Raw genomic sequence first — 17,457 nt, forward strand, 5'->3', positions numbered from 1 at the left:
TGTGTGCATCTGGGGCTGCAGAACGTACAGTACACTTTCCACCGAATGCTGGAGAATGCTGGCAGGGACCAAGCTGATGCCATTTTAAAAAAGAGTGTAATGAAATGATAATCATTATCGTATCATAACAGTACAGCATATGTATGTATGACTGTATGTAAATTAATCATTATAGTGTTGGTTGTGGTCCATTACTGATTACAAATTAGAAGAGGAAAATTGTATTGGTAACACTTAAGAATAGGTAACACTTGTTAACTATCAACTACGTAGGATTAGGGGTGTAGAATTAGGTCATGTAGAATAAGGTATTAATATGTGCCTAATCAGCACTAATAAATGGCTAATATTTAGTAACAAGACTTACTAATTTATACGCAGAATAACAAAGAATGAGAAAAACTACCCAGCCTTATCATTCTTACTCATTCACTACTTTTAAGGTTAAAAGTTTGTTCAGATCCTTAGCTCTGAACATGAGCAACTGTTGCTTGCTTTAGTGAATCATTTGAGGTTTGATGGCTGTATGTCCTTTTTACCCAGTAGAGAGGAAAATCTTCCTATTTACATTATCTACACATTTACATGCTTCATTCCAGCCCTGATGTTATTTAATCAAAATTTAATTTCATTTCATCTAGAGCAATCTACATTTAATCAAGCACAGCTAAATGTGAGACGCATGTGCTAATCAGGCAGAAGAACGAGCGGTTAGAGTTCAGGCTTTCATTAGTACCGCCATTAACACGTCACCTCGGAGTGTTTTGCAAACATCTTCAAACCGGCGAACGCAATTGTCTATTCACCGTGAAACGTTCGTATACATGCGAGTGGCGTGCATTTCAATAAGACACCTTAAAACCGCTCGTGCCTCGTTTACAAGCCTCCGCTTATTATTCTGTTTCATTTTAAAAAGCTGTTCTGACTAGAATGTGTGACAAACACCTTAAAGGTGACAGCAAAGACATTAAACCCCCAGGACGAGCGTCTCCGCGCCGCTGGCAAATTACCGCTGATTAGCATTGATTTGAAAACAAAAACCACAGCGTGACACAAATCAAAAGTGCAGTCAATGTTGATGCATAAGTGAAATGGCAAATCTCAAAATAGCTCAATAAATACGTCGGAAAATTACGAACGAGAAAGACGGAGGGCGAGGGAAGGAGAAAAAAATCAGAGTGAAGCAATTACAGATCTAATCAGAGCTTTCTGCATGAAGGTACGGCTCTCCTATCTCCCTCCCATTTGCATCATAACACAGCGTGCAATATTAATTTCCGAGTTTACTGCTTATTGGAAGTGCAAAGTATGAAAAGCCATTAAGGCTGCAAATGGGAAAGCAATTTGCTGTCACACGGATTCGGCTCTATTCGGCTCTTGTTAACCATTTGGAATTAGAGTCATTTGGCGAGAGGCATTCTACAGCAGTCCACTAAAATAAGTAATTATGCTTGCCTTCTCTCTCCCTCCATCTCCCGCCTCTCACTCTTTCATTTGCGCGGGCGATGGGTGGATGAGGTTGAAGGGCGTTAGGGGTGAGTAAGTGGATGCAGAGGCAATTAAAGTTGGTAGCTATCTGTTTGGCTAATGCAGGCGCACACACATCGTATAACGCTTGCATGCTGCCTAAGGGCCAGAAGGAAAGAGGGAGAACAGATGCTGGGCGGCCATCTCCTTTTACTGCCAGTGTAACTCTTAATCCAATCTTGTGTGCCTCGTTTCAGCCCGCTGTGCTTCACGCGCCAAATCACGACTGCGCGTGTTCTTGCTGCGAAGTGTCGCAAAGGTAAAAATCACTCGTAATGACTCACGCTGGGACTTGGAGAACCTCTACAGCTACAAATGCTTTTCGCCTTACAAACATCTCATCAACAGTCGAGCTTTCCCGGCTGAAAAGATCAGCTTAGGCGGCGTGCGTTTTGGTGGCTGTTATTTCGCAGAGTAGGACGAGTACGACATGTTAATGTGTAAGAAAAATAAACCCAACCGCCGACTACCCCTACAATCAGACCGCGAAGTGAAATTACACAGAAAAAATCTAGCAACCATATAGTGACGTCCTGGCAACCACCAGCAACGAGATATGGGATATGAGATATCGTCTGAAATTTAATGATTATGGTTCCTCTAAGCGATTATGGGTCTTTAATGAGTTCCATTACTGATCGTATTGAATTTGAGAAAGAAATATACATAAAAAAATATTTGGAAGTGCTTTTTGTTGGGCTGCACAGATTGGTCCAAAATTTTGTGATTATATGAACACGACTACTATTAGTAATATTATACTGCGGGGACGTTGAATGCTTGATTGGGTGACAAACATTCTTAGGTGCAAAATTATTTTCAGGGAACCACACAGAGAACGTGATCCCAGGCAGCTCTTTGACCGGATTATAGTTCCATATCACTTGTCTTAATGATTTCTATTATTTCTAAGTTCTTACAACAGCAGAATAACCAAAACCCACCAAGACACTGTGTAGTTAGTGACGACTTTATCCTTAATATCAACTTAAAATCAACTTCTCACAAGCGATGTAACAACAGGGCTGTTAATGAAGAAAATGAACTGTTTTAGCCATACACTTTTAAAAAATGTACACACTCACTCACACAGACACACTTAGTTTTTAACTGTATTAGTCTGCTATCAACAGTTCAAGCCTCCGTTACAGGTCTAAAATGACGCTTTGGAATTAATAACCAAGGCTTTGGATGAGACGCAGAAGAAATAATCCTCCTCACAATAGTGCTTTAAGTACAAAAACGGACAAATACCTTGAAATGTATCATCTGATCGATCAAACGTAGTATGAGCAGAATAACCATTTCCGGGCCGGTGAATTTTTTTCTATTTCTGTTAGTTCTCTAATAATTCAACAGCCTGTCGTCAATTATTCCTTACATAATATTCAACATTTACTGAACTGAGTTGCTCTAAAAACACTGGATGATGATTTGCTTTGCGTGTGAAAGAATACAGTGCCATGCTTCATTCTGAGACATGCAGGATACATATTTATTAAATTAAGCCTTTGCAATTTGATAACCCCACTTAGCAGTATCACATTTTATTATTCTTTTTTTAATTAACCTTGGAGCCCTAAAAAAATGTATGTTTAGTTTAGTAGTTGAGAAACTGCTCTAACTTATTGTTTCTGATTTATTAGAAACACCAAGAGTCATTGACATCGCTGCTCATGCTGTTAGGTTCATCTAAAGGAACCAGCTCAGCAGATTCATTCGCTTGAGAATCAGACATCACTGCTCACGTCGTATGATTCACCTACAAGACTGACTTAGATAAGAATCATTCGCTTGAGAATCAGGCATCGCTGCTCAAGTTGCATGATTCATCTACATGAACTGGCAAATAAAAATCATTTCTCCAGAATCAGACATCACTGCTCAGGCTACACGATTCATCTATAAAAGCTGGCTCGTAAGAATCACTCGCTGAAGAATCAGACGTCGCTGCTCATGATTTATGGTTCACCTATAACCAAGACTGGCTCATACTGTAAGAGTAATTTGCATCAGGCATCAGTGATTAAACGACATGATTTACCTTTAAGAACAACCTCATAAGAATAATTTTCCTGAGAATCAGACATTACTGTTTACGCTACATGATTTACCTTCAAGGACTGGCTCATATCCATCATCATTGCTCACTCAGAATGACCTACAAGAACTAGCTCAGAGTCACTTGCCTGAGAACCGGATTACATTGGTCACTGGTCACGTTGCACGTTCTTTGTTGAACAGTACTGACTGAACGTTACTATTCATTCTATTTAGTTCCATGCTGTTCTTTAGTTCAATCCTCAGTTGTGCAAGAATCTACAATCACTAAAATAACCAAACGTCCTGATTCCAGTATTGTTATAAAATGGAATTTGTCTTGCTGATTAAGCTAGTTTAAACAGTTTCCTGTGCTAAATGAAACAAAACACATGTTCATGTCAGCCACTCCATAAAAACACACCCAATCCTTTTCTTTCAAGCTACACACTTGAACCTGTTCAGACGAGCTCTTGTGTTGCCCAGCACGACTCTGTTTCAGCCCCAGCCCCATGTGACTGCATTCAGTCCCACTCCATCTTGCAGAGACACAGAGAGAGAGAGAAATTTATGAAGCCTCCGGTCCTCAGGTCTGTAGAGGTGTTTTATGGTAGGACCTGCAGGACCCATTAAGTGTGGATCTCTCCTATCCGAGCACGGGTATCGATCGACAGCAGTACCAGGCCTGGGCCTGCCAGCCCAGTTAAAGCCATGCATGTGTGTGTGTGTGTGTACGCAGTAAGAAATGAAAATGGGGTCTTGGTGTGTAATGATCTGTGTGTGAATAAAATGAGCAGACTGGAGAGACAAAAAGGAAGATAAATTAAATTATCCCTCTGTTCCTACAGGAGCTGCGCCACAGCCGTCCATGCTTAGCTGCTTCACTAAGAATCTGTTTGTGAGGAGGAAATGAAAGGAAGGCAGATGAGGAAAGAAACGGCAGAGGATGTGAGAAAAGAGTTGAGGAGACGCGTTGAGACAGACGCACTTATCTGTAAGCTCTGTTTCCAAACCTAGTGAGCTGCCATGCTGTCTGTTGCCTACATAGGCCTACATATAACTATAATGGAACTCCGTGATTGGAATGGAACGGTCTAAATAGGCAGCAGCACAGCATCATACACAGACTCAAAAGAAGCAATGATAGGTATTGGAACAAAGCAGTACACAATTATTACTTGAGAGGACAAGTCTCATGAGAGGACACATCTGCAAGCATGCAATACAACACCAAATGAGCACACTTATCAGGAAAACCTGCATGTCTACACTAACGTCCCCAAAATATCTGACTAAAAACGGTACACAATATTGTCGCCATGATATCCTAATTATATTTTATGATACTATAGCGTACCAGTACCTAAAGCAGAATTATACCTAAGTTTAACTGAGTTCCATTAAGAGCTGAATAATGGCTAGTTGACAGAAGGAGCTGCCTTGAAATATTACTATTTACTCTTTTATTGAAAATCTTTGTAACAGCGGTTTGTAAATTGTAATTTCAAGTTATGTATATATGTCATATCTACCAGTGGGAAATGTAGATTTTTAATTATATTTGAGTTGCTGAGTTAGAAAGGGAATGCAAGTATCAACATTAAAGATGGAGGAAGGCAGATAATTTTGACAATAAGTTAATAGGTTTTCAGTGCTATATTTTAAACGCATATAAAGGGATAATTTCAAACGTCATTTGAAAAAAAACTTCAGAAGACTTACTTTCTTTTATAAAACATAAAACAACATATTTCAAGTGTTTTTTTCAAGTGGCATATTTCATTGTCAATACAAAGGGATTTGATTGTCTCCAAAACTCTTTACATTTTTCTTAAATATATCTCTAAATATTTTTCTTTTGTGCTTCTTATGTGAGGGTGAGCAAACAATGGCAGAATTTAAAATTCTTTTGGCTTAACTTGCCACTTAAGTTACTGTGTGTGACAGAACACAAAGATAAGTAAGGTAAAGGTTAATTATATAAAGTTTATTTATTTTTTTGGTTATCATGTGAATAATATACTGGCAAATGCCAATGACCTGATGATCGGTGTATCACATACCACCGCACCACACGGTACAGTAATACCATGTTTTTGGATATACAGCATACAGTAATATTGTTTAAGTATCTTACTATGCAAGTACCATGTAAAAATCAAGGTGTAAATAAGGTAATCAAGGGATATATATCAAAGTACCATAGTATTACCATCTGATACTATCATAGCTTTATTTTTTTACTGTCGTTGCACACACCGGCTGACAGAACAAAGCAAACACATGAAGAGAGAGAGAGGGAGAGAAAGAGGGGAAGGCAGAGCTTTTGGGAGAGTGAAGGGGGGGTCTAAGAGCAGTCCTGGTAGGTCCAGACCCCCTGTACCCCACCCCCACCCGAGCTGCTCTCCTTCCACCTGCTCTCATTAACGCACACCTCGCACATCATTAAGACGTTTGCTGCAGAATTAATAGAAAGACAGATTAAAAATAAATTAAGAAAAATGCGTTGGAGAATGCCTGCACGCACTTCATAAATCACCCGGGCAAAGGCAGGAGCTGGCTCCCTATAATTAACTGCAGACTATTTATTTTATCCTGACGGTATAAATTAGAATTCAGACACACAGATTATATTAGGGGTGTCTGTCATGCGGAACTGCAGCGAGATGTGCGGAATATTTTAAGGATACAAAGAGGGGAGCAGAGAAGAGGAATGAGAAAGAGAAAGGGGGGATGGGGGAAAATATTTCTCAGCACTCTGTGAAGAAACACGTTTTTAGTGTTAGTACCAATTATTTTTACCAAAATGAGTGCATGTGTTTATATATATATATATATATATATATATATATATATATATATATATATATATATATAGTGATTTTGTTATATACTATATGTTGTATCGCAGGGTTCTTCTACCTGTATCTGATAGGCCAAATGTGTGTGTGTGTGTGTGTGTGTGTGTGTGAAGGTTCAGGCCACACACTGCCTCCAGTGTGCCTATATTGGCATTAACTCTACCACTCTACATGGTTTTTAGTTTCACAACAGAGATGCGCACATTCTGTTGAGTAAAAAAAACAAATTGTAAACACTAGTATGATAGCAAGTTGCCAAAACAAACAGCATACTCAACTACCTACAGTTCTCTACATGCTCTATACAAACTCTTTAAGTGTACCCATAACCCTGTTTGTAGTCCAACACAGTAGCACTGGCTAAACCAGTGGTATGAGTTTGGGTTGAAAATGGTGGAGACGGATGAGAGTCACTTTTGCAGTGACTGCACGTTTAATGATCGCAGAGCGTTATCATGGTGCAGTAAAAAAAGCTGCATTTTGCAAACCTGATCAGTTTTCCCACTAATAATTAAAGTAGCAAAAAAACATATGCTTAAACTAATTATACCTTAATAGATGAAAGGAACTCAAACCCAACCAATCACATTACAGGGAGGGTTACTTCATAGTGAACTGAAACATCTTACAAAGTTTAAACCTGAAAGGGCACCTTGTATAGAGTTATTGTCTCTCAAAAGAAGGAGTTGACTCTGAATCATTCAAACAAATAATTTTTCAAAATGAGTCCCAAGCCGGTTCAAGTTGACGTCAAAAGGTTTGGATATTGCTCACTTGTTAAATCATAATGTGCATTATAAGAAAATTAATAGATCTGCTGTAAGCATGTAAGAAATGCCGCTGTTACACATATAACATATATTAAATATGTTAACATATATTAAATATTTAACATATATTAGCAGATCTATACAGGTGGAGCTGGGAAGGTGGAGGTTTTCTGAAGTGTACTGCATCTGTTACCACAAGCACTAGCCAAGTATTTGAATGTTGAGCAGCGAGCTCATTAACTATCGATACAAGAGAGAACCAATAAACTACATCATACTGAGTTAGATCAATCGGGCTGCACCATCTAGAGTTTCATCTCAGAACTTTGTATTTTTTGCTTTCAGACAGGATGGAAAAGAAACCTCTAATATCGTGACATGAGTGTCAGCTTCCTTTTTTGTTGATTCAGCGCAGTGGATCAACAGGTCAGAGTCAGGGCCACAAATACCCTTGACAACCCTGCGTTGTGAGCCATTAAAAGCACTCCTATTTGTTTATAAATGTTTGTGCGTCTCAAAGACACTTCCGTCCTCGTTTCACAGTCACAAACACGCACAGAGACGAGGATCCTTCTCAGGAAGCACGTCACGTCTGCAGCGGCCTCTTCATGAAAGAGAAGTGAAGACACAGGCTCCTGTCTTCCTCGTTCACATTCCCCCGCTCTGCCGGTGCATTAAGTCAGTCCACTGAAGACAGGCATCTTAAAACAAACCCCAGGGCTCTCATAATCAATGACAAAAACAGACGCACCGGACCAAAGGCTTTTTACTCGTCCATTTTCTTCTGAGAATGCAAAAAAAATCCATCTTTACCACTAGTTGAGGCCTTATGGAGAGGATAATGCATTTGGACCCTGTCGAGTCACGGCCCTCACAAAGCTCAGCGGCAATTTCAGGCTTCCGTCCCGTTTTTGCATTCAGTCACCTCAGTCCAGCACCGCGCAGGCTTTCGCTTGAAACAAGATGTACAAACACACACGCGAAAAACAAGCCGAAATAATAACAAAAACAGGCACAATGTGGTAATAAAAAGGATTGCACTGGAAAAAAACTGTGCGATCTGATACATCAAGCTCATTGCAGATGGTTGTTCTCCTCTCCCTCCTCCAAGCCAGGGGAGAGTAAATCAGTCTGGAGGAAATAAATACACACTTATTACGTTCTACGTGCTGCATACATTCACCTCTGTAATGTATTGCAGCGTTCGTGCGGTGCACGCTGTGGTGAAAAATGAGAATGCAGAAGCACTGCAGACAGAAAAAAAGGATGTATAGTGAGACAGAGCTCGCTTGCTACGCACAAGGTAATGATACGGGGCTTCAACATAGCAATGAACGACTATAAATGTACATTTACAAAAACCAGCATCTGCTTTATGATGATGACCGTATGTTATCTTTTTCCCGGACATACCCTGTTTTTGGACCTGACAGGGGTTTCCAAATTGTCAAAATGTTTTGGATTCGTATTTATACTGCAATGTTTTCCAAAGTCTTTAGACGTTGTGTGTGGAAGCGTTAGCATTGCTTTTACAGTTCTCTATAGGTCCCACCTTCTCGTACGCCACAATTGGTTGACTGGTTCAGCTTACGTGCCATTGGTCAAACTACTTTTCTATCAGCAAATATGTTTGTGCTAACGGATTGTAACATTTACAAATAAAATCATAAAGTTTGCTTGAAAAACATTAACTGAAATTAAATGTACTATATATATATATATATATATATATATATATATATATATATATATATATATATATATATATATATATATATATACACACACACACACACATAAAAAAAGTATATCTTTATAACAGTAAATAACACTGGTATTCATCCCATTACCAGGACTCACGTGCCAGAAATTGCCTCGTTCTCTGAAATGAAAATGCCTTAGCTGTATGTGTGAAACCAGCGCAAAAAGCGTGGCACGGCTTCACATACAGTTCGAATGGCTGGTTCCATCTGTACTGCCCAAATGAAAATGTAAATTCACGGAGGAGCCTGCAAAGCTGACACGTCTCAAGGCGCAGACCACCGAAAAGCACACATTAGTCTAGCAAACCACAAAACATTTGCCAAAAGAGTGCATTTGTAAGCTAAACAAAACTATTTTTTAACATTTGTTGATGCATTAGACATGAACTAACAATAAAAACCCGAATATGGTCAATCTATAGCTGACTGCTGATGCACTAAAAAAGCATTTTCGTGTCCTTCATCCTCATACATTCTAACCCTTTTTTTTTTTTAATTTGCACCACGACCGATATTGTTAATAAAGAAACCGCAATGTTCCACCGACGCATTCCGCGTAAGCTTGAAGGGTTACACGCAAGCCAATCACACGCCTGTCATGCAACCGTCAAACCCCCCGAAAAGCGTCCCGGCAGTTCGGCCCGCAGCCGGTAGGTGTCTCTCTTTCACTGCGCATGGCCCTCATCATCCCGTCTGCCGCCCACCGCCGGCCCCCTCCCCTCTCTCAAAATCCCCATCTCCACATAATATATACACCATCATTTGAAAATGGCAGCTTTTTGAAAATTCACCTTGATTATCAGACATTAAAAGTGACTTGAGCAGAGCTGAGTGTCTGGCTGGGGAGATGGCTGCAGACAGCCGAACAATGCGGCGGGCGCGGCATTAACGCCTCGCTGGGCCATGCAGCCGCGCGAGGGAGAGGCAGCCCTTTGTTCTCTCCCTCATCCAATTATTTTTAACGTGCGCCTCTTTCACAACAACAAGAGAGAATTTAATTTTAATGCACTCTGCGAGAAAAGCCCCCCAAAATACATCTATTCTTAAAAGAAGGAGGAAAGAATATGGACGAGGGTTAAGAATTAATCAGGGCGCGTGAGCGTGGAGCGAAGGCAACGGCGGTGTCTGCGACCGCAGCCCTTAACAAAAACCGGATGCACGCGATCGCTCTCCTCTAAAGCGAGAAACGCGGCGCGCGTGCTGCGAGAGCGAAAACGCGTGCTTTCGCCGAGCCGAAAAACAAACAACCAAAATGCCCGAGATTCCATATAAAATGGGTTTGAGAATAAAAAAAGAGCCGGGGACTCTCGCAGGAAGGTATGCGCCCAAATATTTTTCTAATTGGACGAGCACTTTATCTTGCTGTCAGCGAGGTTATAAAAATGCGTGCAGTTCCCAGAAGGAGAGAAGCAGCTCTATAGCCGGCCCTTTATTACTGCACGCTAGTGTCTGATATATGCTCCTGCGTTAACCTTTCATCTGAGCCCAACACACACACACACACACACACAAGCAGGCAAGCGTGTTTTATGCAGAAATTCAGAATTGTTGTTGTTTTTGTGAACGTTACAGGGGTGATTATATACTAGGAGTGCAGCAAAAAATGCATTTAGTCAATCACACGGTGCATTAATACACCGTCTGCATGCAGTCAGGTACACACACACACCTCAGCAACACGGTTCAACCTGACAGAAAAAGCAAATTAGAATCCGACGTGTTCTGCGCAAGGCTGTTGCCATCTTAGCCGCACTACGGCCAATTTTCTCAGCAGTATGAAATGATTGTTTTTTTTCTTATCAGCGTCGAGGCAGCATCTACAGCAGTGAGAATTTAAAATGAAAAGCCCTTAGTTTTTGTCCCCAGGAACACAAAATAGACAAACACCCGAACGCACACACGCCTGCACGCGCGCAAAATTAGATCTTCGGTTCTAGGCTAGACAACTAACTGTTTGTGTGTAAGCCTCGCTCTGCGGCACAGCAAAAGCAATTCTCTGGAGATGGTGAAATTAAAGGGCAGAATCCAGCCTGTTTATGGTTGGCACTCCGCTCTCCTCTCAATCAAATGTTTTATTAGCAATCATTCGGCACTCTCCGGGCCCTAACACTCCTCCGCCGGAGGAAGGAGGGGGGCTCCAGGAGGGAGAGTGCTGGTACCCGCTGACCCCCACTGGACTGCACACAGCTGATTACTCCCACCTGGAGCCCGAGTCACCATTAACCTCCACGAGGGCTCAAGCGTCCAGCCGTCCCCGCCGCTTCCCCAAGAGGACGGAGGGCTACAAAGACTCAACCAGAGAGAGGTGAAGAATCAAAGACTGAAGAGTGGGGAGAAGAAAAAAAAAAAGACTTGCCATGGCGTCATGTGGCAGAGAATGCAACTTAGACCGAATTTAGTAGCATTAAGAAGAACGAGACCGTTGGAACCGCGGGTTAGTGGTTTATGCTTAAGCCTCGGTGCTAGTGTGGGAAATGCAGGTTTGATTTCGGCTGTGCATCCACCCTGAATGACTTGATTTAAAATCTGACCCGTTTGGAACATAGAACTTTTTGAGCCAATCACATGACTTCATCATCAAACGCTGCATCTCTGTTCATCTTATGTTAACTTGTATTTTTTAAATGGTTAAGTAACTGAAAATGTGTCCTTAATGTGCTACAAAATAAAATAATACAAGTTATATACACATAAACCTTAATATTTGCGTTTAAAATGTACCGCTCACATCTTTTTAAAAGTTCACAGTGTAGTTGGAGATTAAATTAATTGCTGGTTATTAATCACTTAAACCTCTTTTTCTAAATCTTCCAACTTAACTGTGCTTATTTATTATTTTATTAAACACTTTTTATGCATGTCTCTAGTTCTGATTTGAATCCTCCTCAAAAGTTAAATGGTTTGTAGCCCAGATTAATTGTTAAAAAGTGCATGGATCTGCACTTCAAATTTCCATTAGAAAATATCAGTAAATATGTAAAGTTTATATTTCAAGAACTGAACAACAAATTCCCAGTTTCTCTGATGTTGGTTCATGGTCACATGACATACAGGTAAAACAATAAAATTAATTGTAATTTAATGCAATTTTATTTAATTTTATTGCTTTACTTTTTAAAAGACATGCTATAACCCATACAGTTCTTTGAGTAATTGGAGCAATATTATTGATGATTCACTATGTTTATTTTATTTAAAGAAACAAAAGCTTTTTTATGATCTTAGTTTACGTTTATAACTCTGGTGCCATTTTTATTTAACGGCAGCAGAAAACCAGATAAAAGAACTTAACAAGTTACTAGCTGCTTGAGGGATTTGCCAAGAGTATATACTTATTAACTGGCCCAAACACCGGAAATGTTAGAAATGAAAGTTTGGTGTAGCAAAGACCTGCTGTTACCTGCTGACTGACTGAACCACGCTGAGATTTCAGCCTGGACACTTCCTCCTCCAGCCGCTGGATCTGCTCAGCCTGGGAACACACATGCACAAAGATCATGAAATTCACATCGCAAATGTTTATCATCAAACACAGAAATGTTTTGAGAAGGAGACAATAACCAGAGCAAAGATGGTAGCTCAGAACAAACAGAGCAGTGAGAAAATGGCTGCACTGTTCTGTCATAATGAGAAGTGGAGGTGTGTGTGTGTGTGTGTGTGTCGGGTTCCCCTGCTCTGCTCTCATCACATCTGCTGTCAGTAATCTGTTCCTGAGCCAGCAGTGCTGGGATTAAGTGCAGGCTGCAGATAAAGGATGTATGCGTCATTAAAACACACAAGACAGACACATACACACTCACACCGTCACCGGTGAGTAATAATGTAGCCACAGTTTCAATCACGAACGCACCTTCATTTCTTTGAAAATCACGAGCATTACGAGTGTGGAAGGGTGTGATCTGTGAGCAGACGGGCTTGTGCCAGGGGCTTATTTTATGTCTTTCAAAAGGCAAAAATTGTCCAGCTGTGCTGTGGAATAATAATAATTTTAAAAGCAATAGTTTAGACAAAAATGAATATTCTCTTCTTATTTACTCACCCTCATGTTGCTACAAACTCTGTGACTCATGTTCTTTCCAAAAAGGACAATAAAGTGGAATTTGAATTATATGCTTTAAATTATGTTGTATGATAGATTTGTGTAAGGAATAGATCAAATTCTGCTATAAACTAGAAACACTGAGACAATAATTTACGTATGTGGATGAAACTGTACAATAACGGATTGAGAATTTCAGTCTTTTCGTCATCTTAAAGCTTCAGATGATTTTATATATAGAGAACAGGACATACAGACCACCTCTGTAGCTCATTTTAAACATTTTGACAATGAGAACTAATGCACACGTTTTCATTTTGGGGTGAGCTATGCCTTTAAGAAAACAATATGGCATCCATGTATATGACTTATAGGTCATGTATATGATTCTAGATCAGGCTTTGCAGGTAATGCTGAAAAATACTATGTTTAGAAACTTCTCAAAAGAACAAATTTGATTTAAGTTCCAGAACATGAACAAAAGATAATCTTAAAAGACAAAGAATAAGAATGTAGCACCTATGAGCTCTCAAAGGGTCTGATAACATATAGAAAGAAAAAAATATATAATTCTGATTTATATTTTAACAATTTGGTCTGCAAATTTGAATCTGAAGCTTTTCCTAAAACTTTTTATGTTATTATTTTATTTTATTATCAAAGTGACAAGAAAACATAAAATAGAGTTAAATTAAAAAAATACAAATTGTAATGTAATTTGTAATCAGCCGTGATATTGCTACTTTCTTCTTTAACAAGTTCCTCCATCCTAAACATCTGTCAGTATAAAGCATGTTCAGGGTAAAAACTATTCCAAAAATCTGAAGTCTTTAAAATTGCTTAAGACAGCTCTGTAAAATGAGTAGAGGTCAACTGGATAAACAGAATAGCATTAACTACGGTAATGACTCCCAGACCATGTGACATTACAGAGAGGTCAAAGACTATGAACAAGCAGCAGATGGTATATGAATGACAGAGGCCCTGTCCCAAATCACACCCTAAAACCCTCCCGTTCTTCGGGAGTCCAATCCTTTGTGATGAAATGCCACTTTGGCTGCCAGGCAGAAGTCTGCATTAAGTGAGCATAATAGACCACTCGATGCAAAAGAGGATGTTTTCGCTAAAATGACGAATAGGACAACGTATGGTATCATAAACTTAAAGGCCACAAATACATAGCTCGAGTGCACAGGAAGTGTGTCGTTTGGGAAAAGGCCAGAGTCTACACTTGACTAGAGAATGACAAAGGTTTCTTAAACATGTCCACTGATAATATATGGTATAAACTGAAGCACAATGTAGATACTATGGTGTATATGAATATATCACATGTCATCTAAAGCAGACCGATGGTTTTTGTAAAAGTATTTATAGTTTTCAGATTATATATCAGTCATGCGTGGAGTCATAGGTCATCTAAGAAGCCAGAACAAATAAAGGAAAATAATGGCTGCTATCCACAAGCATTACCAAGCTTGGAAAAGCCAGGGTAAATTTAGTAAGTCAAATACACCTAGGATGGCTTGGGGTCGAGTAAATTATGCCGTAATTTTAAATTGATCTATTCCTTTAACATTACTGATATACCATTATTGTTTTTGTTAGTATTTTAAGTTGGATTTTATGTTTCTATTTTCTTTTTCTTGTTACTTTTGGAAAAGGTTTTAGTAATTTTGTTGTTGTTTTTTATTCGTTTTATTTTATTAGTTATTCCATTTAATATTTATTTTGTATTATTCTGTATTATGATTAGTAGAAGTATAGTTTTACCTAATGATAATAATTCTGCATAGTATGGGCAGTGCACATTTCCTTTCCTGGTTTGTCTACTGCATATATCGACTCAAGTGCATTGTAAATTTTGAAATATCCGATCTCACTGTGTTTTTGGCACCGTGCGTTCCTTCCTGGCACCGGCTCAGGTGGGCTCGGACAATAGAAAGCTCATCCTCCAGTTCATGGCATTTCTTCCTAGCTTCTCGGGCCTCTTTGCTCTTTTGCTCCACCGTGGACTGAACCAAACCAAGCTCTGCAGTGACTCTCTCCACCTACAGGGCGGCACCAGACATGAGAAACTTCATGCAATTGAAGCTTCCTTCCAAGGGCTCACACAGACACACTCATTCAATCTGACCCTTGCTGGAGGTGACCTCCTTGCAATCAGCCCCGTGGAGCACTTATTTCCCAGCTATAATCAGACTCGCTCACTAAGGCCTGACCTTTTCTCAGCAGCCCCTCAGCCATGGCTATGTATAACTCCAATATAAAACCCAGCCCCCTAGAGAGAGACATCTGCTAGAGCTCAGATCCACGGCCATACAGGTTAATGAGGGAGAGAGAGCGCAAACACATACACAAAACACTGCTGCACAAACAAGCTAAAAAGATCTTGGACTACGAAAGGTACGAAATATGTTTCACCCAATATTAAAGTATTTCGCGTGGCACAGGGTTATACTTCAAATTCTATGTTATGCTCATGGCAACAAACTAAATTAAACTGCCCCTATTATGGATTTTTTTAAATTACCTTTCAAGCTGTATGTAAGACAGCTCTAAGTAAACGAAAACATCTTGCAAAGTTTTTAAATCTGAAAGTGTAAAGCATATAAAGTTATTGTCTCTCAAAAGTCCACGAGTCCCAAGCCGTTTCACGTTGATGTCAACATGAAACATTTTCGATTTGGCCTGAATGAAAATGCTAATTCATTCTTTGCCACTAGATGTGGCTTTTTGAAACGATAAAAATAATGGTTTCCCCGGTAACACTGTACACAAAACAGCACTGCGCTCACAGATGTCGCTTTATCAGGCATTACAGGCATGATGAAATGAAAATGAGACCAATCGGACCAATCACTGGAGATTAGAGTCACGCAAAGGAGAGGATTAGAAAATGTAATCGTAAAATGAGTCGTTTGGGAGTCGTTAAGCAAGTAAGGTTAAAATAAATGCCTATTATAAGACAATTAAAGTGTTTTTTTGACCTTGCATGCATGTTAGTCTGTTGTTGGAAACTCCTAAAACCAAAATATGAAGCTTTCATAAACCACAACAAGGGCACTTTAAAGAAACAACTTAGTACTACGTTCCTTTAAGCAAGATGGCATTCAACATGCAACATCCCAAACTATTAACTGGTCATATAAGTTTTACAGCACCAATCTTCATTATGATAGACCAAAACCTCACAAAATTCTTTGCTAAGCTTAAACATCAATACCGTTTTAAAATATCCAATATCATTTGACAATTTATAGATAGAATTTATCATCAACAGTGGTACCTCAGTGGTCTGGTGTTTTTTGATTCCCAGGAGACCTTCATTCTCTAGCTTCACCAGATTCCCTTTCACCTCTGAGAGCTACAAGAAAGCAGACAAACTTCATAGCTCTCCTAAGTAAGTATTTTATTACAGCTAAAGCACTGAATAGTTTTGACAGATCACGTGTACACATGTGAGATAAAGACATTGCTGTTATTTCACATTGAGTGGGTCGCCTACTCATGGTGGCCTCCATATTGAGTCACATGACTCGAGTATGAGTATAACACGATTAAACACACGATTAAGAGCGCCATCTTTCTTTTGTGAAATAACAGTAAACACCATTTAGTAATTTTCAGTCCTGAAAAATAATTCATTATTTGTAAAACATCTACTTTAAGTAAACAACAAAACATGCAAATAAACGTCCGCTTTTATCACAGTCGCTTTATGATCTCTGTAACTCTAGTGATGTATTCCTGGTTAGTTTGGCCTGCTAGTTATCTTTTCTTTGTTGATGAAATGATGGGGTTGCATGGCGTTGTTCCAGAGAGTGGGTTTCAGCTTCTACCCCGATGGTGGAAACACAACGTGGTTTTGGCCTCGTGCTACAGGACCAAGGCTATTAGCTCCACCTCATTCATTTAAACTTGGTATTAACATCCTTCAGGAGATCTCATTTTGAAATGGGACAATGCTAAATAAAATTGTTCCTTATTCTAATATATAAAAAGAAAACATATTTTGAGATTTATTTACAACATTCTGAAGTGGACAAAAATCCACAAGGCAACACTGTAATGTAAACCAGGACCATAACCACCAGTAATTAAATATGGCAGCCTCAATGTTCTAACTGTTTTTGTCAATGTTAAAACGACTGAGATGGTCAATCAAATCAAACAAGAAAGACTGCTACCAGAACCCAGACATGAACGTCAGCCCACTACTTCAGTGAAAGCATGTAAGGCTAGATGTAATAGTTAAAGATTTATGATGTTACTGTTTAAAAGTTTTACAACAGAAATATCAAGCAAATAACAGTAACACACATAGTATACGTTTCCTCAAATTGATAAATTTTCATTTGCAATTAATTTACATTATTTGTGTACTTAATAACTGAAATGCAATGAAACAAAAATGAATGCAACCATGTTTAATGCAACCCCTGATTAAGAAAGAA

The 17,457-nt window shown here is 39.3% G+C and overlaps 1 protein-coding gene across 3 annotated transcripts in view; it reads right to left on the minus strand.

Moving 5' to 3' along the window:
- LOC122348025 (trichohyalin) overlaps positions 1–17,457 on the minus strand; it is a 170,010-nt gene that overhangs the window by 60,563 nt on the left and 91,990 nt on the right. For all 3 annotated transcript variants that reach the window (XM_043243264.1, XM_043243263.1, XM_043243262.1), the window contains exons 8-10: positions 16,290–16,367; positions 14,884–15,051; positions 12,362–12,433 (exon numbers count right to left, since the gene is read on the minus strand). In XM_043243264.1, coding sequence (XP_043099199.1) covers positions 12,362–12,433; positions 14,884–15,051; positions 16,290–16,367 — 318 coding nt within the window. The remainder of the gene's footprint in view (positions 1–12,361; positions 12,434–14,883; positions 15,052–16,289; positions 16,368–17,457) is intronic.

This window comes from Puntigrus tetrazona, chromosome 7 (genome assembly GCF_018831695.1).
Source record: "Puntigrus tetrazona isolate hp1 chromosome 7, ASM1883169v1, whole genome shotgun sequence".
In the NCBI taxonomy this organism is placed as follows: Eukaryota; Metazoa; Chordata; class Actinopteri; order Cypriniformes; family Cyprinidae; genus Puntigrus; species Puntigrus tetrazona.